We start from the raw sequence: 26530 nt of genomic DNA, 5'->3' as shown, positions 1-26530 counted from the left end.
TCCTCTCCTCTTAACACTTTAGGAACAGGCTGTGAATTACACAAGGTGTCAGTTTTATGTTCTTCCTGACAGAAGAAAAAAAAGACAAGTGTGGAAGTGGCTCTATTACCTGTTTCTGCTTCTGAGAGAAACACGTGGAAAAAGCCAGAGAAATAAAAGAGCAAAGGTTTACAGAGTATAGACAACACTTACACAAGACATAAAGATGGAACATAGTTCCCCACAAAACATTCATTGTGAATGAAGACTTCACAGGTGGCACTCTGATACTAAGGACGACAATGCCATGCATCAAAAATAACACAAACATGTTGATCATGCTGTGACAGAGACCAGTTTTCATGACTACCTGTGCCTGCCCAGTGTTCTCTGGCTGCTCCAGCTGTCCTTGGTTCTTTGCTGCAGTTTGTTGTTCAGCTCATTTATGATGCTCGGCTTCATACTGGATGCGGGAGGATAAATCTTCTTCCCCCCCATAACTGTCCCTGACTGGCCGCCGTCCCCGCTCATATTCCCCTCATCCCACATAGGCTTCATCTCAGGAGTGCGTGGGCGGTCAAAGTAAGGCGAAATGGGACGTCCCAAATTCTGCATGTCCCTAACCCCATACCCATCATGGCCGCTTTCATCCTCCGTCACTCCCTCCTCGATCTCATCGTCCTCCTGCTCCTCCCTCCGTCTGTGGGAGTGGAAGGATGCCGGAGCGGTGCTAGTCTGTCTGTGGAAGTCACTTGTGCGACTTCCCTCTCTAAACCTGTTGCTTTTCGGGTAGGTGGAGGCTGCTGCTGTAGCGTTCTGCATCTCAAAAGTCTGTCCGTCTAGGTAGCTCATGTAGGACTCCAGAAAATCTCCCCCCCTTTCAGATTCCCCAGCCCCACTTCCCATGCGTCCGCCTCCTCTCTCCCCCCGGTCAGGCCTGTCCCCCCTGACACCAGCCAGGATGCTGTCCAGGTGGTGGTCGCTGCTGCTCCGACTGTCCAGCTCTTCGATCCCAGAGTCCACCACTGTCTCCTGGGACTCTCCTTTCTTGGTGGAGGGGGGAGGACGGTGGTGCTCCCCTGTCCTACGACTGCCTGTGATGGCGGCGGAGGATGGAGTATGTGCGGTGTGCGTTCGCTCATGATAGAGCTGAGTGGAGGTGCTTGTTGTGGTGGCAGCGGCGGTGGTTGTGGCGGCACAGCTAGCGGTCGTGGCGTGTGAGGCAGTGCCCCTAATCGGAGCAGAGGTGGCAGCGGTGGAAGAGGGCACGTGGGGGCCACGGTACGCCGGGGGAGGGGCAACCGTGTGTGGGGGAGGCGTCGGGGAAGAGCGCCCAGAAGTGTGAGAGCTGTTGTAAAGGTGATGGGGGTGCGACATAGAGAAGGGTCTATGATATCCGGGAGGGGGCGGTGGTGAGACCGACGGGGGAGGTGGAGGTCCAGATGTGGAGGTGGGCTGCAGCATAGAGGGAGAGTGAGAGGGTTGGGGGTTGGGAGACGTTTGGGAGGGAGACGGGGCAGACTGAGTCAGGTTAGCCACCTCGCTGTCGTACGAAGTGAGGCTGGAGGCGGTGGAGTCCCCAGCCTGCGGAGAGGGCAGGGGCGTGTGAGCGGGAAACCCACCTATAAATGTGTCTTTCTGAGGAGGAGGGGGAGGTGGCGGCGGAGGGGGAGGAGGGGGCGGAGGTGGGACCTGCTGTTGGCGGGAGGTCAGACTGTTGGCAAGCATCGCACGCTGTGAGTACCCTGATACTCCCCTGTCGAAGCTGTTCGCAAACTCTAACGGAGGTGGGAGGGGGTCCGCGTAAACAAACTCGTCATCGGCATCAACTGAAGGGGCCGGGGGAGGAAGAACCATCATGCCTGTCCCGGAGCTCCCAGTAGTGTTCGTCTGCTGAGTACTGGTAGGTGGAGGGGAGGGAGGGGTGAGAGACAAGATATAGGCATCAGATTGACTTTCCATCCTGAGAAAAGTGGGCCGCCGAGGCTGCTGAGACTGGGCTGCCTGCTGGGCAGAGCTATCAGCAGCAGCCTGCTCTGCCCTCCTCATGTACCCCTCCCTCTCTTTGTCCCTCTCTCTTTCTCTCGACAGATCCCTCTCCCGCTCCCTCGACCTCTCCCGCTCCCTCTCCTTGTAGGTCGGCTGATATGGCTGAGACTGGTAGTGGTGCGTGTGGACGGTTTTGTCCTCGGAAAAGCGAACCCTGAGCCCCTCCCGAGCCCCTCCTCCTTCCCGCTCCCTCTCTCCACCGCCACCACCTTCCTCGTTCCACACGACTCCTCGGAGGATTCTCGGTGACGGTGGGCGGCCAACGGTGGGCGTGGTGGCAGCCAGAGAAGACGAGGTGACCAGGTAGGAGGAGCTGGAGGACTGAGCTGAGGACGATACGGGCTGAGCGGTGGCAGTAGATGAAGGAAACACGACACTGGACATCTGGCGGGTGAAGTGGTGCTCTGCTCCCCTCCTTAACCTGCTGTCATCTCTCAGAGCTCGCTCTCTGGCAGCCAGGGCCAGGCCAAGTGGGGATGTGGGGTCAAGGGCCTTTCCTGTCAAAGGGTGAATGAAGGTGGTGGTAGTGGAGGGAGCTGGCTGTCTGCCTGAGGTGTACAAGTCAGTGGGCACAGACTTGGGCTGATAATCCACGGCAGCTGAGGAATACTCAGGTAGTCCAAAGGCTGGTGGCATACTGCGGGTGTGATGGATATAGGTGTCCCCAGAGAACATGCCCTCATCAATAGACTTGGACGGGCGCAGCCGTATGGATGAACTCTCAGTCCCCGTGCTAAGTTGCTGCTGTGACACCTGAGTCCTGCTGACTCCCCCTAGCCCATCACTCAATCCACCGATCGTCACGTCCTCCTCAGCGGACATGAACAAGGAGGCACTCTTCCGGCGGGCTTCGTGAAACCGCTCCCTGTCTCGGCGCGCCGCACCGACGATCGCGGCCCCAAACTGGCTGGTGAAATCCAGGTTTTCTTGGGCTCGCATAGAAGGCAATGAAGGAGGTGGTGGTGCCGGGATGGAAGGCGGTGCAGGAGGCTGAGGAGCAGGAGTCGAGGGAGGCGGACCGTGGGGTGTTTTGGATTCTTCTGCCTCTCCTGATGCAGGAGCGTCTGCCTCCACACTGCTCCCCTGACTGCTGCGTCCACTGCTGCTGGTCGAAGGGGCCTTGACGATAATAGTGGGGATGGGGATGGAGCTTTTCTCGACCGAGCCTTTGCCCCCTAGTGTGCCCTGGGTCAAGCGAAGGTCCTCTACCTTAGATTGCTTTACCAGGGGGCCCTTACCTCTTCGGGCCCCTCCTTTGGGACCCCCTGCTCCAGCCCCTGCTGCACTGCGGTCTGCTCGCTGGGGTTGACTCTGGGTGGTCTGTTGTTGCTGGGGCATCACAGTGGCAATGCTGGATGGAGGGACAGCGGTGCTATAGCCTCTCCTGAGACCTGCGGCCTTGGCCCCTCCACCTGCCCCTATGCCAGCTCCAACAGGCTCCCCAGTATAGGCAACCTTCCGCGAAGCAGTCCTGCTTTGAGCAGTGTGGGCTGCTGCGTGTGCATATGGGACCGTGTGGTCGGCTGCTCCACCCCCGGGGCCTGTGTTGGCACCACCAGCCCTCTCCCTGCCCCCATGTGTGAAGTGCACCGATTGGGAGAAGGGCTGGTAGTGCGAAGATGTGGCTGTGGACTGGGACACGGAGACAGAGGGCTGCTGCGACGTCTTAGTTCTCCAACCGAGTGGTGGCGCAGAGGAAAACGGGGGATCCGGTGGAGCTGTGGTGGGCGGTGGGGGGATGTCGTCTGGGCCGGGCACTGACAGACTGCGAGCAAACTTCATGGCTGGAGGATGCAGGTACTGCCTTTCCTCCTCAGGCACCCCTGCAGTACAGCATTCACATGAATAGAGAGAAGAAACAGTGTGATGAAATTGAGATGAACAGGTGGTAGACCTGGTGTCAAGTTAGAGAGTGAAAGGTTTGCGAAGAGAAAAATGGGGTCAGAATAAAGTAAGATACGGATAATAGTGTCAATGATAAAAAGAAAAGAGAGTGTCTGTCTAAATCTGCCTGCCCGTCTACTTGTCAGCGAGTCTGTCCTCAGTTCTTATGCATGGTGGTTAGTAAGTGCTCCATAATCCACAAACAAGTAGCAACTTGTGTCTCACAGCAGCATTAGTTAAGTCAGTCACCAGAGAGTGTATTACTATTTCAGAGGGAGAGTTAGCAGAGCCTTAGTAAGCAACAAGCCAGAAGATAAGATATTAAGATAACACAAGGAGATTAGAGGCATTAACAAATAGAATTAGGGTGAGTATAAGACAAACGCCTTATTTTTACAGTACAGGAATAGTGAGTATGTGATCAGCTACACATATACAATGTGCACATTTTTGGCAACAGACAACACATTGCTTTCTACAGACAAACAGGTCAGCACAGTGTGGACCTCTACTGGCAGAGAGGACAGACAGACAGGCGGACGGAGTGGCAGACAGTAAAAACAGACAGCCTCACCGATGGATTTCTGCCGCAGCATACCGTGCGGAGGGGCGTGACCTGAGGTGTACTGGCTACGGTCATAGCCGAGGCCCAGCCCAGATGACATCATCCCCATCCCGGACTGATCCCCATAGTTTGTCTGAAATTGGGAAAATGAGCACGTGAAAAGATAAAGGAGAGAGCCATGAGAATTAAAAGTACAATGCAGGTGTCAAGACTGAAAGATTGAAATCATATTCTAATTGCCAATATCCCTGATTGTAAAGCTGATGCACTAGTACTGATTGGTTGTTCAACTAGCAACATTTTATGCATATTAATGCTTTTATAAGAAACAACAAATATTACCATGACATCACCATGTAAGAAATTCTTATTCAGTGATTGCAGTGAATGCAGAATGTTTTCGGATTTTTGAGAGCTACACAAATGCCTTTAGATGCTTCAGTGTGGGGAGCAAACGAGGTGGAATGCATTGGCTAGAATGTAATCCAAGTACCCATCTGTTATCATTGGACAACAACTTAGCTTTGTATGAATGCAAACAACAATCTGGTGGCTGTAGACGTCGCCTCTAAACTCCAACTCTACTCTCACGACTGTAAGCAAAGTCCAGAGGACCAGAGAGGAAGTCTTGCTTGAACAACTCAGACCACAGAAGCCCCAAAATAATGGCTTTCGGATAATAGGGACAATTTGTTACTTAATGGGTTCTACCACGGCAAATGTACTGGACTTTACATTCTGTTAGTGCCTTCTCTTTTTGTACTGATGTTGGCTCATGTGCATATAACAGGCAAACTAAACATGCATGCTACATTTTATATATGTTCATCTATAGAGGTCGCAGTGATCTTTAACTTTTCAAGCTTTCTGATTATGAATGGACTTTACATTTATTCTGCCCAGTGAAAGTTTCAAATTAATTTTTTTTTTTAGATCTATATTACATATTCCTTGCTACAGTTTGATTTCATGACAGGGCATTTTCTCTTTCATATGCCCGACCCAGTCATGTACAGGAACAGGCTTATCTCAGATACATGTAAACATCCTTTGAGTTTCAAAATACGCACCTCATTGCCATAGAAACTCCGCCCCCTGTCTCTTTTAGGCCCCTGTCCCCGTGTCCCCGGTGCCTCATTGGTGCTGATTGTCTGCTGAGCTGCTGCAAGAATTTCATCTAGTTTATCTGAGAGAAAGGAAAAAACAGGAGAGAAAGAGACAGAAAGACGGAGGAAGAGAGAGACACAGCAATAAAACAGAAATATGGACATCGACGGGAATGAAGGAAACAACGCGTGGAAAGGGACACACTTGATGGAGGTAGATGAGAAAGAGAGGAGGAAGAGATTCAGGAAACATCCACTGACAAACATGAGCTCCCTTACTCAAAGCCATCTGATAGACTGTCCTCTTCTTCTCTGTAACTTGGGAGGATTCGAATTCTAAAAAGAAAAAAGAAACTCAGAATACGAGGGGACGGAGCTGTCAGTGCCAAGTCATTTTGGACAGATATAAATACAAAGCCTTCAGTGTGAGTGTACCAGAGCATACCTGATTTTTTTTTCCAAGGGGTAGCAGCTGGAAGGAGGACAAAAGGAGACTTAAGTTTTGGCAGGAGCGAAAGTGCGATAGTGTTGTTACAGTGAATACTAATCATATTCTCTGGAGCCTGACAAACTGAGTCACCTCAACAGGTTTGGATCTAAAGGACGTACATCACACACATACTTAGAGATGGCTGAAGTGCCTGCACACTAATGTTACAGGGAATATGCTGCACACACACACACACACAGTACACACACATACAGTATGCTGCTGGTTGTTACCCTCTCTGACACACTTTAATACCCCTGCACACACACACAAATGAGGAATAAGTCTGACTCCCACCTCGTTCCACTGTAAAATGGTTAAGATCCCGCAGCAGTGAAGTGAGGACAAAGAAGACAAAGAAGAGACAGAGTTAGTACTAGGACCAGTGAATAGTAAAGGAGGGGGGGGGAGGGGGTGACAGCCATAAGGGAGTGACAGGAGGAAGAAATTAAACATGACCTTCAAGTGTTTGCATCCACTGGTTTGAGTGAGTGAGCTTGCGTGTGTGGACTGTACAAGGGAAGGTTTATCATCCATACTTAAAACGTGTAGTTCCCTTCCAGTCGATTCGCTTGATACAACACATTATGTACAGTGTGGGGAAAACATCCCCGCCTCATGGCCTGACAGATGACTCCTTTATTCAGGACTCAAAGGGAGATGATCTGAGCTCCGGCTAAAGCTAGCTAACTCTGCTTTTTCATTAAGGCTACTGCCAGCTTGAAGTTAGCCTAACAGCCCCGCTTTGCTTTAGGCACTGCTTCTGCTCAGTGTGGCTAACGTAGAGCGTTTTATTCTCTGGTTTGTGGCTGCTCTGTGGGGCATGAATACATACGGCATGTGAAGTATCACATAAATCAACTGAGAAGGGGGGGAAAAAAAAGGGTTTGACTGTAATTTGTGTTCCATGAATGAGAGGAAAGAGGTTCAATATTTTCCAAACTTCACAACCACTAAGGCGTGAAAAGAGGAATCTTGCGTAAGGCCACATAGCGATATCTCATACTGTATATGCTGTACCTAGTTCCTCTCTTTCAGGGAACAGAGGTAAAAGTCACAACATTTGATTTTGTGGAGCTTGTTTAAGCACAAATTAAATTTCAATGTCTGGTGCTTAAACCAAGCATGAAAGGGGTTTTCTTTAACAACCTCACTGCTAGAATCCTCTGGAAAAATAAGCCTTGTTTTTTTTTTTTTTTTTTTTGTCAAACCATGTCGGTGAAGTGCGCTGCAGAATCCTCTCCTGTTTTAAAGTCCTTGTTATCTTGCAGCATGACTTCTAGGTGAACTGGGACACTGCACCAATCACAGAGGTGAGATAGTTTAATTAGGCGTCACAGCTAAATGAATTCGAGTGCATTAGAATAACCATATGGCCGAGCCTGACACGAGGCTTCCTCACACATTGTGCTCTTTCTCTCCTTGATCCAGAACCAGACCAAAGTAAAGACAGTCCAGTTTATGTCTGACTGCAAATAAAGCACCCACATATTAAGGAACCTGGTATATTTATTGGTAAACTCTAACACTGAGTCAAAGTTATTATTTCATAAAAAAATAATCATTGTGTTATGAATATAGAAGTATACATACCAATGCTTTTGATAATGATACCACTGTGTGACTCTTAACACATGGTGTAAGCTAATAATATTGATCCCTTGGATATGTTTTACCTTTATGACTTTAAATGTGCTCATGTTAAGTGTGTTCACAACTGGAGTTTGTGAGGTCAAAGTGCTCATTTATACCTTGGATGCGAAATTCTTATAAATCCCTGAGTTGTGTTTTTGACAATGTTTTAACAGATGTAAAGTTAATATTTTTTTTGTCTTAATTTTATAATGAGGAAAATGTAGATATTCCTTAAGCCTTGTCTTGTGTTCTCTGTAATTATGAATTATGAAAGTTCCTGTATTCCTTTACCTGCTCTCTATCGTGTCCACCGGAATATCAAGTACTGTATCTTGTTTACATGATTCCCCATGTAGCTAACCAGTTTCCTTTTAAAGAGGCAACATGCTAAGGGGACATTTTCCAGTTTAAAATAAAAAAATAAATGCGTCAGATTACTGACGGACAAACTTTGCAATGTCGATAACCTCAAATTTAGTTTGGCATTTCTATACACCAACTTTCTTTTTATTATTTGCCCACATGTACACCCATATGATACATCTGCATTAGGGTAAGAGCTGATTTAGCTCTAGTCTGCATCATTATGGTGGCTGCTTAATATGTTGTGTTTTGTATACATACTGCAGTAAGTTAGTTGCAGTGTTACTCTATGTATTGAGATAACGCACACAGTATCATTGCAGACATACAGTGCTGAAGGTTAGATAATAGTGTCTATAAAGAGTAACAGTGGCAGTAAGAGGGGTGGGTTGGGGGTTCAGGACGCTGGTACCTGTGTTTCAGACTGGGTGCTCATGCTTTGTATTGCTCAGGTGAGGTCACACCACACAAAGAAAGCGGGTGAGGGAAGTAGATGAGGGTAGGAATAAAGCAAAGGTCTGATTCCTACACTCAGGATACACTTAAGTAAGATCCTGACTAAGCAGCAGATCCCCCTCTCCTCCTGCATCTCCACATCAGCCTCCATACTTCATCAAATCCTCACTGGACATGCATCATAACAAGACCACAGCTACAGCGCCAGCAAACACCTTAAATGTTTAGAAGCAAGAACTCCATCAACAATAAACCTTCTCCAATGTTCTTATCTGCGAATGGGGGCGTTGACCCTCATCATGCACTCTCCTCCCACTATTTTGCCTCAAATAGAGTTGGAATAAGCATAGCCACACACATAATTGCTGTTACCATAGAAACAGACGTGGAACAAAGTTGTTGTGTGTTTTTTTTTCTTTAAAAAAAATTACTCATCTCAATAATTGTATCCTTGGTGTTTTTTCATCCAAATGAATCCAGTATTTAACATATGATATCTATAAATACAGGGACACGTTCTGCAACTAACACACCAACACACGAGGACCGAAACACTTTTCTGTGATGTTTATGGCAACTGGAAAAACTCTTCTCAGGTGACGCCCATTCCCCCTGCAGTGTTACCTTGGCAACAAATACTTTCCAAGACTGTGTGTGTGTGTTTTTATGTGTGTGTGTGTGTTTGAGAGAGAGAGAGAAAGTAGAGCAGAGGGGAGGCTGGACCGCTCTGTGGGCACTGGGGTTAAAGCTGTGGGCGGGGCCAGGGAGCGGTGGAGGTTGCAGGGGGGTAAGAGGGGAGAGGGGCGGGCAGTGAGAGGGGGGATCACAAAGTGGATGGCGACACTTTTTCTGGGAGGGGGGTTACCTGTAGTGGGGGTGCTGGAAGTGACAGTGTGGAACCTCTGAAAGAACAGTGAAATGGATTGAGACCGTCATCCAGAGCGGGAGCCAATCTTCTTCTTCTCTTTCTTTTCTTCTCCTTTCTGTCACTGGGTAACTACACTATCTACCTCTCAACTTCCCTGCTGTCTAAATTTAGCCGTAGCTCAGCTCCCCATCACACTTTCAGCATCTTTAGCAACCCCCAACACTCTGGTTTCACACTGTTTCTATCATCACCTCAATCTATTTACCTACTTTTTTTTTCTCCTTTTCCTTTAAAACACACTCTCTTTATTGGTCTACATCGTCCTGTCTGTCTGTTTCTTTATTCTTGGTACTGTCTTTTCATCTCCAAGAAAGTTTATCTCAGCTGTTTGCTTACCCATCTCCTCCAGCTCAGAAGTCATGGATTTGGATCGTAGTGCAATAGCCGGCGTGCTCAGCCTCTTGCTCTGCTGGGGGACTGGAGAGAGAGAGAGGGAGGGGAAAGAGAGGCAGAAGTGGAAAATGAGACTGTTCAACAGCAGGATTCAGCTAGCGCCATCATTTCACCCAAAAGTGCAGGAACAGGCTCTTACTTTTCTTCCTCGAACCTTCCTCCATGTCAGGGTTGCGGGTCACCATGACAACTTTGACCATGAGGCTGTTGCCACCTTGCCGAATCATGTTGACGACCTGTCGGTGACCGACCTTCACCACGTTCTGACCGTTGACCTGAAGCACACACGGAGACGGACACAGACTTTCTGAGTTCTTCATTCATTTGAAATCTGAAGCCGTATTCACACAGGGCTACTGCAAACATCACAACCGCAAGTGATTTAGCCACAATGACATTGTCTCCACATAATAACTGATGACTCTGTTGCACAAGCTTTAAAAAGTTCCTTACAACATGCTGCCCTGCAGGTCATCCATCTCGTCATTTTAAAGATTTGCTTTTCTGATTAAATGCTTTTTCTAAGTGTGGGTCTACATTGCACATTTTTTCAAAAGCCTCCAGAAAAATTAAAGAAGGTAGAAAAAAGTAACATAATAACAAAATATCCTGCAAAAAATAAGTTGACCCCCTAACCACAGAGATATTACTTTTAAGTTCAGTGCTAGTGTAAACTTAAACGTTTTATACAGAAAAAAACAACCCTATGCAGCAGTAGTTATGCAGTAATGCAGTAAATAATGACAGTACTTCTATCAGGAAATCCCCCATCCTGAGACCAGCTCTCCAGGCGACGCCTCCCTCGTCCACTGACTCCAGGTACTGCAGGGCGGGGAACGCGGGGGTGGGTGTGAACTCCTCGATAGGAGTCTGAGCTGGAGACACCACGCAAACAAAAAGAAAAAATGCATTGGTGCTTCATTTCAAATAACATGTTTGGGTGTTTTTAGGGAACGCAGACTTAAATCAGTGAGTGTAACTTCAAGGCAGAATGTTTTTTGTTTTTTTTTACCTTTGGCCCCTCTCAGCACAAAACCAAAACCCTCGCTGTCTTTTTTCTGCAGGAGCACCGACTTCTCCTTGATTATGTAGTCACTAACGGAGAGGATGCAGAGAGGGACAAACGAAGAGAGAGAGTAAGACATGACACAAGAAAGACAACAGACAAAGAGTGAAGTAAATCCCAGCATGGCTGGATTCCCCCTCTGTTGCGTTAATGGAAAAAGAAAAAAAGGTTACGTTTTAGATGCAACAATCAGCCTTTAAGTTTCCACACAGTCGATCTACAACCACCTCTGATCACTTGTTGTATGTATGCTGTATGTTTCTGACAGCGAGTGCTACTTTCTACCAGAACATCAGTGAAGAAAAAAAAGAAGCTATATACAGTATGATGGCGCTGCTTGTTGCCTGAGCAACAGCTAAAACTAGACGCAGGTTTAGACCAGAGCCGAGCAATGTAATGGAACAACAGTAACAGACGCTGCATGCTCACAGGCGGAGCTAATATAGGAATGTATCATTTCTGTACATTCTGTACAAACTGATGGGAAAGACAACTTAATACATTCATTAAATTATTGTATATACTTTACAACCATTTCTGCTGCTGCATATTTCTAATCAACTGAAGTAAAGTTTGATATAATGGTTTACTGATGAAGTGTCGTTTTTTTTTATGCTAATTGTGTAATTTACCTTTTAAGTTGCTGATACTAAAGCAAGTTAAATAGATTGTAATTGAGTTTAATGTGATCTACTTAAAGATCGCATTAAAGCAAATGACAGACTTCATTGGATGACGATGTTAAACTTCCAACAATTTGAATAATCTTTTTTCAAACTTATTGTGTAAAAACCAACATGCACAGGCCCTCGTTCCTTTAAACGCTCGAGGGTGCGATTTAAAAAAAAAAAAAAAAAAAGCTAAATTTTCAGGCGTGTTGACTAAGAACATGAGAAGAGGCTTCACTTGGACTTGCATGAGAGGTCAGACATGTCACTAACATAGATGCTTGGCCTGTTGGACTCCCGTGTTATGAATGGAAAGGACATCCTGGGAGTTAAGTCAGTCAGTGAGTCAGAGAGGTGGATATATACAGTGTCAGCCGTAACATACTGTAACCACATGCTGATGATCCCATCGTGCACCAAAATAGTCCCAACCCACTCCATCTGTTCGTTCCTCTCTGTTTCTCTTTTCCCCAGCTTTCTTCTTTTTTTTTATTTTCCATCCTGATGGCCCCTCCATACCCATCTCTATACTGGCTTCCTTCCCTTGTTCTCCAAACTTCTTCCCAATTTTCTCTAAACACATTCCCCCTAATGAGCTTTTTCATTCAGCCTATTGAGTGCATGATACTCTCGGCAGCTGTGTGAGGCTCTCTGTCTCTGCCAAGGCTCGGTCTCTTTGTTATTCTTGTCCTCTTCTGTGCCGCTCTGCCACCCAGGCCGGACCTCAAATGCCGCGACGGGCCGAGTGAATAAAGGAGCACATACTGTACGAACACATCACACAAATCTGAAAGTCAGACTGAGTGGTGAAAAATGTGTAACGACTGGGAGTAAAGCAAATGTTTTAAACATGCAAACACACACGTCACATTCCCCCTGCATAAGCAACAATTCACCACACGGATTTATACCACGTGTTCAGGCAACGTACATGCCACACTTCTTTTTCATTAGACGTCTTTTGTCCTCATTGATGTTTAGTTTTATAGAAAGTCGTTCTTCCCGGCGTAAACATAACGGATTACTGCAGCAAGTTTTTTTTCCCAATCTTGTTTGAGGGGCTGCATGATTACACACTTAAAGCAACACTCTTAAGAACTCCTACACCCATTCTGGAGCGAATATAGATATCAAGATAGTAATTTAGATAGAAGATAGATAGAAACAGTGCCTGGTAACATGCCATATCTAAGAAGGGGAGTTCTTCTCACTTCTCACAAAGGCGCACGCAGCCAAAACAACGACAGATAGGAAAACTAACAAACCCACACACTTACTCCATGCCACACAAATATCTTCTTATCAGAAACGTTGTAATACCACTTTAAGTCTTGGTCAAGTGAATATTGAAGGAAAACATGACTTTATATAAATGCAGATTTGTCACATCAAATGGCAGACAAACTCTCTGATTGCAGGCGCTCTTAACAATCTGCACGTCTCAGAATGACAAACAATAATTCAATTACAAAGCACAGGACATATACACAAAAATATATAGAATTATAAATCATGGAAACATATGAAGCTGAAACATTTGACTATTCAGAGTGACAAAACATCACGAGCGTTCATATCAATGCAGACAAAGCAGAACGCGCTTGATTTGAACTTAAGATGCATCCAGAGCCTTTTGCACAGCGATCGCAGCAACCTCGAGAACAAAGTGACACTTGCAAAAACCAAGTCATCCCTGGTGTGAACGAATAATTATGGAAACTGCTCCACAGCGTTTTCATTGGGAGATGTGTCAGATCATAGCTGTCATGTTTATGTTCTTTTCTATCCACTCATGTTTGTATCCCTCAACATCTCATCCTACCAGCATCTATAACTAACCTATGCTTCACTGTCTTGAAGGACATCATCAACTTTTTAGCATCATTTTCTATATCTCAGTTTAGTTTACAGCGGGGGGGGGGGGGGGGGGGGGGGGGGGTTGATCTGCTTAAGGACCGAATTTGTGTGCACATTAAACAAACGATACTTTAGTATAAATCCATGTTTTTACACCATGCAGTCAGATAAAGTTTGATGCCAGGCATACACTGTGCTATTGCATTAATGCTGTTGTGGAATGTCGTCTCACACTGCATTAATAGTTTACAATACACAAACAAAGCTCATGATATATGTGCTCACACTGGACAGTCCGGTTGTCAAGCAGAATCAGGGTGCTCACACTGAACAGTCCGGTTGTCATGCAGAATCAGGGTGCTCACGCTGCATGTTGAACTGGGATGGACACATTGCAATTGTCAAAAAAAGTTTCTTTCTCCCAAAGATGGCTGTTGAAATCAGATTTGATTTATTCATTTATCTAAATGTATTTAACCAGGAGAACCTCATTGAGATTAAGAATCTCATTCGCAAGAGTGTCCTGGCCAAGAGGGGCAGCAGCACAACAAAGAGTTACAGACATAAGACACAGAGTCATTACAAACACAGTTTAACATGTCCTGAGTCACAGAGCACAAAGTCGTCAGTCAAAGCATCTACAAACTGAAGCATCTTCCTCACACACCTTCAATCTACTTTGAGAATGATTTAAAGAGACTAGCTCCCCCAGACACAGATCATCCTGCAGGAGATTCCAGGCCGCCGGAGATCTATGTGCATCTCTATTGTCTCAAATACGAACATCGACAAAAAGGCGTTCTCACATGCACAGATACCATAGACTGTAAATAAAAGAGAGGTACACACACACACACAGTATCCCCAACAAGCTACCTTGCAAGCTAACCCTATAGTCTATTCACTGGCAGCTGCAGCTCTGCAGCCAGTTCCTGCCAACGTTTCTGTTCACATCTTTCCTGATAAGAGGGGATACCACATCAAACAGGCATGTCTGCTGCTGCCATGGTTCTTTCAAACGCTGTCTGCCAGTTTGCACGACAGAATCAGAAGAGCCCTGGAGTTGGGGAAACGGCTCATGGCTCTGCTCTCACAGTGCAAGTGTACGCAGTTATACGACCAAAATTTCAAACGTTCAAGAAATTCATCTGTGGAAGTAAAAAAAATAAATAAAATCAGGTACGAAATAGCCTGATGTCGCATAGTGCCTAAGCTAGCAATCGGCTAAAAGCTGAAATGGGGAAAATGTGGTAATCATTTCACTTTCCCTCACTTCACTTTCACTTTTTGGGGTGCTCTAAGAGCTGTTCTCTTGTGATCCATTTTGAAACTTTGAAAGTTGAGCAGCTGAACACACCATTCGTTTTGCTCTTTGTGCTGCTCCATCATCCAAATGACAAAGACGAGCAGGTCCAGATCTGCAGAGTCTCTCACATTGCAACATCATTGTTTCCTGCACAATTAGTTAGTTAACAAGTGCTGTCATAAGTAGCTGAGCTGGACTATCCAGCACAGCACATAGTGTGTCTCATACTGCTTATGTATTCAAGGTTTTATAGAGGTTTGACCATGCAGGCTTCCATAGAGATGTCAGAAGGTAGCTGGAACTTGTCATGCATGCTGCATCGTTAAACCCCCCCCCCCCCCCCATACACTGTTTCAAAATTTTCGGCAGTCTCCCTACTTCTCTCTCTTACCCACTCTCTCTCTCTCTCTCTCTCTCTCTCTCTCTCTCTCTCTATCAGACACACACACACGCGCGCACATACGCAGGTAAACATACAGAAGCACGCTACACATAATGCATGACACAAGAACACATGCAATTAACCAGCCAACAGAGGGATCTCAAATGTTGGTGGACAATATCAAACACACCATCCATGCACACACTGACACACACACACACACACACACACACACACTCATAGGCATGCGTGGACACCAACAAACATGCAATCACTCCGCACATCAGGAAAAGCAGCAAGCGTGTCTTGTGCCAGTGCAGCATTGCTCGAGGACGTTTGTCCAGAGAGCGATTCAAAGCAGAGAGAAACAGAAACCCCCTCACGCACACACGCACACATGTTCAAACAGCGAACCACAGAACAGCTGCACAGCTCATACACCAGGCTGTGCAGCAGCAGCAGCCTTCGTCCGTCTTCACACACATACGACACACACACATACACACACTCTCTCTCTCTCTCTCTCGCTCTCTCTCTCTCACACACACTGAAACACTAAATCAAACACATCCACCTTCCAAGCATGCGTTGCAACATCTGTCTATCTAATCGATCCTTCCTGGCCATCCATGATGTCCACATGCATGCATCAATACCCCCCCCCCCCCCCCCATCTCCCCCGGCAACTGAAGGGAGAGAGGCAGAGCAAGAGAGAGAGGGAGGGAATGGTATGGGGGGGAGGTATAAAAAACCATGGCAGGTACCTGTAAATGAACCAGACGCTCCTATTCACAGGGCCAAGTGACGGCCAGGAAGAAGAGAGAGAGAGGGAGAGGGAGAGATCCTCCTCGCTGCATGCCCCCATCGCCATTTCCTCCCCTCCCTCTCCTCCTCCTCCTTCTCCTGCTCCTTCTCCTTCTCGTCTTCCAGCGAGAAAGCAGCGAGCCCGAGCCACGAGAGAGGAGGAGGAGGAGGAGAGGAGGAGGTAGAGGAGGAGGAGGAGAGATAGATGGAAGAAGGGAAAGGGAGAGGGCCGAGCTCTCCCAGCCCCTTCATTCTTAAGACGGACAGAGAGAGTGGAGGAGAGGGAGAGAGAGAGAGAGAGAGAGATGGAGATGGTTCATTGTGACTGCGACACAAGGAGAGAGAGAGAGAGAGAGAGAGGAAGAGAGAGAGAGAAGAGGGGCAGAGGGAGGGGGAATAAGGTGGCTTAAAAAAAGAAGGGAAAGAAATGAGGTAATTTTCGAAAGAAAGAGAGAGAGAGGGGTGATTGGGTTTGTTGGCAGGGGGCTACATGCACAAACATACACAAACACACACACACATACAGTCAAAACATGCGAGTCAAATCAATACCACATACTCTCACTGTGCTCTCCATCCTCCTCCTTTAATGGTTTACATATGGGGTATTCACTCCTCCTATCTGTCACTGTCATGGCTTCCCATTCATAAAACAGATGAGACTTTGCAATGCAGTCTAATCTGAAACAATTAACTTAAAGGGAGCAGAAAGCAGGACTTGAAGACTGCACAGGTAAGTGATGAAATAGTAGAAGACATGTCAAATTGTTATTACATAAAATAACAAAAAGGGAAAACAGTAGCTGATTTGGCATTTTTTACAAGAAGAAATCGGATTTTGTGCAGATTCTGCTGCGGTCTCTGACTCCACATGCCTTCAAATCACACATAAATAACCTCACCAGCCCTTTTTTTCCCCCCCTTGCTTTCTTTTTTCACACAATGCACGCACACGCAAACTTTAGCCTCACATTGGCTGTAAACATAATATGAGTGAAAGGGTAGAGCAGAGGAAAGGCGAGAGGGGGTGGGAGGAAGAGAGAGGACAGAGAAACAGCTGGTGAGTGAGTGGCGGAAGAGGGAAGAAGAGGAGGAGGAGGAGGAGGAGGAGAAGAAGGGAAAAGAGGGACAGATCCTCTCAAATAGGCACTCACATCATCTCTTAGTCAGAGCCTCCTCTCCATGTATGTCGAAGCTGTCGTCCCTCCACTCGCCCTCCCCTTCCTCCCTCCTTTCTTCCTTCCCTCTCTCCGACTCTCCCTCCTGCATTCGAGGACGATCACAGCTCTTGTCCCCTTCTCCTCTCACATCCCTGCCTTTTTGTTGCCCTGCCTGCATGTCAGGCTATACCGCTGTGATTCTGTGTACAGTGTGTGTGTGTTTGTGTGTGCATGCATGTGTGAAAAGAGAGAGAGAGAGAGAGAGAGAGAGAGAGGGAAGGAAAGGGCATGGCCAGAAAAGAAAGAGAGAGGGGGAGATGGGGGAGGGAGTCGGAGAGGAAACAGAAGGTCCACATGATTGTGTTTATCTGTTTCTGCATGTCTACCCTAATGTCATCTGTAGTTGTATGTTTGAGTGTGTGCGGGCAATCTGTGAATCTATTTTACAACGGCCAAACACACACACTCTGCGCTGCAGTTGTTTGAGCATAGACCCCGACGTGACGCTTGACTGGATCACTGTGGATGAGGATCTGAGACACATGGTTGGGAGACTCCTGTTATCTAATTCATACTTAAGCCAGAATTAGTGGAAGTCACAGATACTCCAGAAACAGGAAAAAAAAAAACGTAAGTTGGACATGCAAAAGCAAGAGGCAATCCTAGTGTTTCACACTCAGCCAAAACAAATTATTCTGCCTCGTCTCCAAACTGTCTGAGCTCACTGTCCTTATTTGACCCTCTGTTGGCCCAAAAAGTGGTCTCCATGTGGGCCGGGAGAGGAGCAGCAGCATGTACAGATTGAGTAAAGTGACTGAGATTCAATGAACCAGAAGTTGAAAGCGTTCAACACTTTGGCTTACAACAACGGTGTTATTTTAGAAGATAGTTCAACTTTGAAATGACATTTTCATCGCACGGAACAAAACAACAAAAACAGGAAACAATTCCTGTTTCCGTGAGTATATGAACTGGTTGAGGACATAGACATAGTTTAATAATATTGTGACATCATATGTTCTCATGTGAAGAGTCAGCTGGACTCCTCTGTAGACTGTCCCTGCGAACTTATACAAGCAGTCAGGTCTTTCTCCAGTACACAATTCAACTTTTGTTTTGGAGAGAGCATTTTGCTTTTAAGTGTTTGCAAACTGGAGCTGGGGGAGGAGGGGTCTGCAACTTACAGAACACAAAGCAAACAACACCCATGGAGCATAAAGCGTAAATCAGAAGCACAAAGACACACAGAAAACTCAGTTTTAACCTAATACGATTTTGTTGGTCACCCAAAGCTGATAAACAATGACGTTACTCGTGAAAAGTTCATTTCACTAGATATCTAATATATAATGCAAAACCTTGAAGACTTAACACTTTCAGAATATCTGTAATTAGTTGAGTTATTTATCCATGTGTGATTTCTTGTGTTGCAGTGAGTTGAGCTGCCTCAGCCCCCCTATAGATAACTTAGTTAATTTTTGATGAAACATCCCATCTAAGATGCAAACGTGTCATCAGAGAGCTTATCCGAAACAGCCTCATAACCCTGGTTAGCTCACTGACCTGAACTTGGCTGTTGAGAGCCTTCATACATTAAAAAAAAAAGATGCGCCAGGCAGAACAAAGAGCTGGGACAATCGACAGCCAACGCAATCCCATCCTAAATAAAATTATTCCTATAAGTCTTTGTTTTCAGCCTGTTAGACAGAGGATGAAATTAAAACAGAGGGCATCCTACAATACCTTTTTTTTCTGCCCTGTTTATGCCCCCTGTTGCTTGCGCACACACACACACACACACACACAAAAAAAGCTCTTTTATCCACTTGAAACCAAAGAATGCTTTCCTCTTCATCCAAGCTCTTCACCCCTCGCTGCAACCCTCCTCTCCCTTTGGAGTGCCCTTCACCGTCTGACCTCCAGATGGAGACTCCCCAGGGGACAGAGGGTGATAGAAAGAAAATTAAAAAAGAACAGGGGGTTTAGTAATACAGTGATGAGTAAAATAAAACGAGGGGAGGGATGCAGAGACGGTCAGGAGATATGCCCAAATATAGAGCGATGAAAGGAGGGGATGGGTGAGATATTACATGTAGTGATAAAGGCTGTGAAAGTAGGCCCATGTGAGGGCGGCTCTGAGTCAGCTGTGCCTGCCTGCCTGGCCAAACAAACGGGTCTCAGGCTTGGTCTCTGCTGCAGTACACGGCTTTAATTATCTATGATGTGTGTGTTAGCGGCTGTGCGCACACATGTGTGTGTTGTTTTTGCATGGCTGAGTGCGCCGCTTGCATGAAATGTCACTGCTGATGAAAAGCTTGTTAATAATAAATGATACTGTGTGTGTGTGTGTGTGTGTGTGTGTGTGTGTGTGTGTGTGAGGGAGAAACACAATTACAGAAGGACATAAAGAAAGGAAAACACAAGAGAGAAAAAGAGGAGCAGGCCTGAAAGCTGGAAAGTTGAGGAATGATAAAGAGTGATGATGAGGGAGGGAGGGAGGCAGAAGGCGGGGCTTCATGTGAATAATACATGTGATTGATAATGGCTTTATTTCTATGTAAATAATGCTCTCTTTGCTCAGTCCAAGTCACACAAACCAAAATGAGTTTACCTCAGAGCGACACAGAGTTCACTCTGAGGCAGATGCAAGGCATTAAAATGAATGTCATTATATTGGGCAGGGGTAATGAGGAGAAAACACACAAAGTCAATACAGGAGAGGTTTCCCCCACTCAGGTGTCAACAGATCTTCTCCGCAGAAGATCCAGCAAAGATTCAGTTCTGGGTCTTTGCTCAACTGGAATTACTGCTGCTTGATTATATGCCTCCACTATCCAGTGAACGATGCAGTTTACATGCGTCAGTGTTTCCAACACAAGGGCAGTGACATGATCTAGTGTATGATGATGTCTGCAAAATGTCTGTAAAACCAGAGAAAACTCTTCACCCAGAAAACAAAATCGATGCAAAGGAAGGCCTTTTATGAAACAGGAGAATGTGCAACGCAATCATTTACAGCAGACGCAAAGTTACACAACACATATCTGTCTCTCATCTTGTGTTTGTGTTTCTATGTTGAGCAAGTGACCGTAAGAAGACCCCTCTAGGGGGCTACTGTTCGGCTCAGTTGGTAGAGCAGGTGCCCAACATGCAGTGGCTAACGTCCTGGAAGCATTGGCCGCAGGCACAACACTCAGCCTTGGCCTTTTAGTGCATACCAGCTTGTCACCCCCCACACGTTTCCTGTCTCTCCATCAATACATGCAAATAGGAAAAATATATATAAATGTGTTTTTTAATAAAGACAGAAAGAGAGAAGAAGACCCCTCTTGTGGCTGCAGAACAAACCAATGTGTGTTAGATGGAGCAAGATTGCAGTTGTCGTTAAGGGGCATTTTTATACTTCACTTAATCGGATATGTATCCTTTTATGATTGTCTTAGAACTTATCCATTATCTCAGAATCGCTGTACGATGATAAAATCTTTATCGTGGGCCATCTCGTATCACACTGTACCATTTCTTACCTTGAGTTACTGTCACCCCTGCTTAGCGCATATAGATCATTGTGTTTCAGCCACAGTGACCCTGACCTTTGACCTCCCAAATCTAACATGTAATCCCTGAGTCCAAGAGGAAATCTGTTTAAAATTTAACAAATATTGCCTGTTTCCTTTCTTAGAATGGAGTTCAGGAGCGCTGGGACACAGAGACACACGCAGGGGCAGATGAACCGCACATTACATAAAGCCTGAGGTCGCAGCGGTCTGTATCAGGAACAAAATGAGCTTCTACTAACAGGTTAAAGACCTCAGGAGCTGTTGGAAGATAAGTGGTTGTTATTCTGTATGCATCAGGTCAGGAAAATCGGTCATCAAGGGCAGTGATGATGAGCACAACATCAGTTAACACAAAGACATTTCAGACTGAGCCAACCAGAGTTATTTTTAAAAGCACCATCACCGATAAGTTCATTGCACCTTAAAAACCGCAGCCTGGGTCCATGCATCTCAGATCCTAAAACAAGACCTGTCCCTTCATCGGGACATCCCTTCAACATCACAACACACTAATCAAAACACAACTGGAACGTATGAATCACCACATGAATCATCCTATGTGGATTAGATGTGTGCAGAATGTCACTGTACAAACATCCACTCTCCAACAATGGAGCAGAGGGGTCGAGAGTGAAGGCCAACAAAAGAAAGCCGTGTTATTCTTTCCCAACAATCTGAAGGTGACATTTCTCGTCTCTCTGGTTGTAGTCCTCCAGGATTGTAGTTCTTACCTTGGAGCATCGAAGCTGTCATAGGATCCCACAGTGTAATGGCGGAAAAGCCTTTTGGCTCGTTCTCCACGGCTCTCTGAAACACGGAAAAAAAATACAAAAACACAATCACAACGACGTCAGCAAGCGGTCGTCTACATGAAATCTTTAAACGCAGCAGAACAGTAACCGTATCACTGTAACTATTTTAATAGAATATCATCACAGATGAACCTACTGTGAGACGAACATGTGTCTACCTGCCAAAACTATTTCTCACTCAGTCATTAATAGAGAATCAATCGCCCAGTTTTAACAAAAAAAAAAACAATAACAGATGTATTTACTAATTTCAGCTTGAATTGAAAATATTAAATATTGTAACTTTTTATTCAAAACAAAACAATCAATTCAAAGATATCACTTAAAGGGAAAGTTCAGATTTTCTGAAGTTGAGTTGTATGAGGTAGTAAGTGTATAAACCACAGCAGAGGCCGATCAGCGAGTGTCAACACTGAAGCAGGTACTAATGCATATAATGCTTTATTTAAAAACAAATGATGTATTGTACATGACAGCAACCGTTTGCCTTGATGAGTAAAACACTTCATTTCAATCCTGAGAGTTGGATGAGATTATTGATCCCATTGTATGACTGTACGAGGCCACAGTCTGCAGCATGTTAGCTTAGCATAAATACATAAAATCTTGTTCATAGATGATACAAATCCAGCTGGCAGCACCTCTACAGCGTACTGTTGTCCTAATAATAGAAGTGGTCACACAAAACCAGTCAGTTAAAATAGTTATTGGAAAAGTGATGCTGGGTGTTCTTTAGGATGAGCACGCTGCAAAATGTGTGTGTGTGTGTGTGTGTGTGTGTGTGTGTGTGTGTGTGTGTGTGTGTTTTTTTGTGCGTGAGTGTTTTGTGATCACCTGATCGGTTGTCTTGGCTTCGAAGCATCACTTCCTCCACACAGTCGGAGGGGAACCAGCCTGTGCGACCCCTGACCGTCCCCTCCCAGTACCCGCCCTCGCCAACACTCAGCACTAGAGGGGGTGGAAGGAAATAGCAGCATGTCAGGAGGACAAGGAAACACAACACACACACCAGCACACACACACAGAAACACACACGCACACAGAAACCGAAGACAACACACGTAAAAAGACAACAGCATTATACAGACAGAAAATAAATCATGTAGACGCACAAACAGACATGCAAACCCTTCTACATACTAACCAAGACATACATACCTGGCAACACCTTAGACTTACTCACAAACACACACATATTCATACCTGCAGACATTGAATACAAACATACAGTATGTAGAGACCGAACACACTCACGTCAGGACATTTTACAAAGACATGTGGAGACACCTGGCTTGGGTTACATCTGGTGATAACAAGGTAGTATGAATACACTGATGTTGTTTTTAACAAGAAACTTTTCAGGAAACGCCGATGTGGCATCCCATGCTGTTCATGTGCCGAGCGTGACAGATGATGTGACACATCGGCCACAACACTAAAACAAGCAGATTATGTTTAAAGCTCATATGAGGAGTTTTTAACTGGTTATCAAATTGAGTTAATTTAACACTCATGCTTTTATATTAAAAAGTAAAAAAGACCATCATCTTGAATTCCTGAACCTGCTGCAGCATCCTTTTTTTTTTTTTACATTTTCAGCAGCAAATTTTCACAGAGTGAGGGATATCTTCGACTATTTAGTGAGGGCTGGATGAGATGTTTAGTCGGTAAATAAACACTTCTTACTCATCTACAGGATTTTTTTCAGTAGAGAGAAAGAGGCACTAGCCTGCAGGTCGCCAAATCTTAACAAAGCGAAAGTTCCTCACAGGCGCTTGAAGCTTTTGGTGTTGTGGTCACTGTAGTATTAGGTGATGTCAGGTAGATTGCTATGTTCGTGTTTGTTAAGCTCACTATATCAGTTAACTTTATTGTGTTAGCTTAAAAGCTGCTAATTCAATCTCAGCTCTGAAATTGTTAAACCCCTGCAGTCAGCAGCCTGTATTACTTAAGTAACTTTTTGGGGCTTTGCCAAAGCCTTAAAAGAGAGAGTCTGAACAGAACTGTACATGTTGGTTGTTGTACTGTAGTATTCAGTTTGCCTCTGATGTTTCTGAATGTTCCTGTTTTTAATTACTACACAGGTTTGGATTTCAAAGCGGCCCGTATGATTATAGTGGAGTTTTATTTTTATATAAACAATCTTGTTAAAGAGGGAAACACATGATCACACACCTATCTAGTGTCTATTTTTAGCAGAACATCATTTTCATTTCATGTCACTCCTGTCGTGTTAACATCTCCTCACAAACACTGACGCCCAAAAAAACAGCCACTTTTAAATCACATGGAAGACAAAATGCTGCATTATGTTCCAGCCAACACACGAACATCACACACACACACACACACACACACACACACACACACACACACACACACACACACACTGAGCATGTGAAAATGTACTCGGTGCTAAAACTATATGAATGCACATTTACTCACCTTTGACCCTGTCTCCCTTATTAAAGCTGATTTCTCGCTCGCCCTGGGCGGAGTGTGATCGGGTAGCTACAAAGACTCGTCCTGGGACGGCGCTGTAGAGGCGTCTCCGCTGGCCTGCAGTTTGTACAGCTGTGCTGGTGGGGGGGGCGGGCCTGTGGGAGGGGGCAGAGGGTTTGTCTTGGGATGTATGAAATTAACTTATGAATGGAATTTTATCATTGAATTGTTTATTTGTTTAGCGTTAGGGAAGTCTCTGTTGAACTGACTACCACAGATTGGAAATTGGAGGATTGGATTGGATGTTTGTCCACCACCTGGTTCTTTTAGTAAGTCACATTTCAACACTGACCTTTGTAGGTATGTACATTCACTTCCTCCACTTCTAAAGTAATAATATAAAGTATCTAAAGTACTAAGTATCACGTTAAATAAGAACTTAAATAATCAAACGACGTCTCAAGAGCACTTTGGTCGGCGTAGATGAACCTTTAGTATTCTGAACAGAGTACAAACTACCCAACTCCATTTGATCTGCAGAGTCCTTTTGCACCTTTAAGAAAAAGCTCTTTCATGAATACATACGCACTTAATGATTTTGATGATGATGATGGTATTGTTTAATAATGATGAGGACTTTTAGGATGGTGTTGATGCTGCAGTAAGAACAGCTGTTGATGTTGTGGTTTTTCTCTGTGCACTGCCTGTCAGCACCTGTGTGTCCGATCAGACTTAAAGCTGTTTGCACTTCCTGACGTTGTTTCCTCCTCTCTGGATCCTTGCTTGTGTTGTACTTACTCTCTGATTGTTCGTTCTGCTAAATGAATTGTAGAAATTGTAGACAGTGCAGGAGAGGTTCTGGTTTAGCCAAGGATTTCAGTCTAAGCGTCTCACCCCTGCCTCCGACTCTGCCTGCTGCGGTCCTCCTTGTCTCCGATCCGCCCTCTGGATGGGGATCGCGTTCTTGCACCTCTGGGACTGCTGGAGCTCCTCAGGGTGCCTGTATGCTTATAGCCCTGTAAGAGACAGGAAATGGAGAAAAGCAGAAAACATATGTAACAATAGTAACTAATAATAATAACATTAAAGTTGATCAAATATACCAAATAGAATAATACCATTCTGTCTCATTAATCATAGTTTTATTATCATCTTTTATCATCACTGAACAGAAAAATACATCTTAAATCTTGACTTCCTAACTTCCTCATGACACATTAAAACTGCACTTAATGTACATGGACAGTTTGTGGAAAAGAACAAGATATATAGGTTGGTGCAATGAGTACTGTTCACCACCAGAGGTTGATAAAGGTCATGCTTTATATTGTATCAAACAGTTAAGAGCTCTTAATTTGTCTACAAATGTTTTGATGCAACTGTTCAAGCCTCCTCTGATGTAAAAATTACAATATGTATTTATATCATTCTTCTTTGAGATCAAAATAAATATACTGTTGACTCTTTTTTTATTGGATCCTTCAGAAGTGAACAAACCACTTCAACATGAAACAGTAAAATGTAGAAAAGCAGATTTAACATCAAAGTGGACGAACAGGAAGTGGATAAAAACAATCTCACACTCAGAAGCATCAGGCACAAAACCTTTCTCCACAAAACACTGACAAAATGGACTTTGAGGTTCGATTGTTTTGTTCACTGTTTGTTTGTTTTGTGGAGAATTTTGACGTCTAATCTTGTGTTTCAGGGACACAAACACAGACCTGCACAGAGACGATGTTGGTCCCCGGAGCGTTGGGCACTGCCATCCAGTCTGGCAGGTTCATGCTGCTGTCGCTGTTGGCTCGGAGAAAGGGATGTGGGTGGGGTATGGTGAGAGTCCGGGCACTCTCCCGCCTCTGGGGGGCGTACTTTGGAGACTCCACAAAGGGAACTGGGAGGTGAAAAAAAAGGGGGGGGTCGAGGGTGAACATAACCTATTTCTCTTTGACTGTTGGTTTTCTTCGTAAATACATTTATTTACCCTTTACACCATAAACAAGTATTTTTCATAGCGATGACCACATGCTGTGTCTCTATAGCAAATGCTTTGAGTTATAGAATTTGTCATATCTGTTTCAATGTATTTGTTGATTTAAGTCCCAAATCTCCTCCATGAATAAATCATTTTAGAATATAAGAACTAAAGCTACTTTGATAGCTACTTACTGCTACTTACCCACATCTGTATCCCGATGATTCTTGATTATTTCTCCCAGCTCAAAATGGCCAGACACAACCGCCACCTGATAGAAAAACACACACACACACACACACACACACACACACACACACACACAAACAAATCAGATGAAAATGAAATATGGGGGCTTTAAGAAAGGTTTTAATGAAGGATTATCGATTCTCTGTAAGAACCACATTTTAAAGAGTCTAAACTTGTCGCTCTACTAGGAGAATAAGAAGTTGGTCTGGTAGCTGAAGAGGTGCCTGATGCAGCAAAGATGGATCATCTATACAGAAACACTCAACTAGTGATTCCTTAAAGTTACAGGATATCTGGATCTAAAAAGTCAGGTGAGGATAATCCCCTGGTGTCTTAAACAAGAATGACACAAACATATGAGTGCTCTCATATGCAAAACACATTTTTGTATTCTTTCCACT

The 26530-nt window shown here is 45.0% G+C and overlaps 1 protein-coding gene across 1 annotated transcript in view; it reads right to left on the bottom strand.

Moving 5' to 3' along the window:
- The window catches only part of shank1 (SH3 and multiple ankyrin repeat domains 1), a 71985-nt gene that overhangs the window by 5729 nt on the left and 39726 nt on the right, over nucleotides 1-26530 (bottom strand). The window contains exons 10-25 of the mRNA XM_065964482.1: nucleotides 26085-26151; nucleotides 25630-25799; nucleotides 24800-24921; nucleotides 23909-24060; nucleotides 22298-22411; nucleotides 21383-21458; nucleotides 10861-10943; nucleotides 10599-10723; nucleotides 9988-10123; nucleotides 9792-9872; nucleotides 6371-6379; nucleotides 6029-6055; nucleotides 5863-5919; nucleotides 5548-5663; nucleotides 4487-4610; nucleotides 350-3851 (exon numbers count right to left, since the gene is read on the bottom strand). Of these exons, the coding sequence (XP_065820554.1) occupies nucleotides 350-3851; nucleotides 4487-4610; nucleotides 5548-5663; nucleotides 5863-5919; nucleotides 6029-6055; nucleotides 6371-6379; nucleotides 9792-9872; nucleotides 9988-10123; nucleotides 10599-10723; nucleotides 10861-10943; nucleotides 21383-21458; nucleotides 22298-22411; nucleotides 23909-24060; nucleotides 24800-24921; nucleotides 25630-25799; nucleotides 26085-26151 (4961 nt within the window). The remainder of the gene's footprint in view (nucleotides 1-349; nucleotides 3852-4486; nucleotides 4611-5547; nucleotides 5664-5862; nucleotides 5920-6028; nucleotides 6056-6370; nucleotides 6380-9791; nucleotides 9873-9987; nucleotides 10124-10598; nucleotides 10724-10860; nucleotides 10944-21382; nucleotides 21459-22297; nucleotides 22412-23908; nucleotides 24061-24799; nucleotides 24922-25629; nucleotides 25800-26084; nucleotides 26152-26530) is intronic.

This window comes from Labrus bergylta, chromosome 16, assembly GCF_963930695.1.
Source record: "Labrus bergylta chromosome 16, fLabBer1.1, whole genome shotgun sequence".
Lineage (NCBI taxonomy): Eukaryota > Metazoa > Chordata > Actinopteri > Labriformes > Labridae > Labrus > Labrus bergylta.
This window is presented reverse-complemented; position numbering and strand designations above follow the sequence as displayed.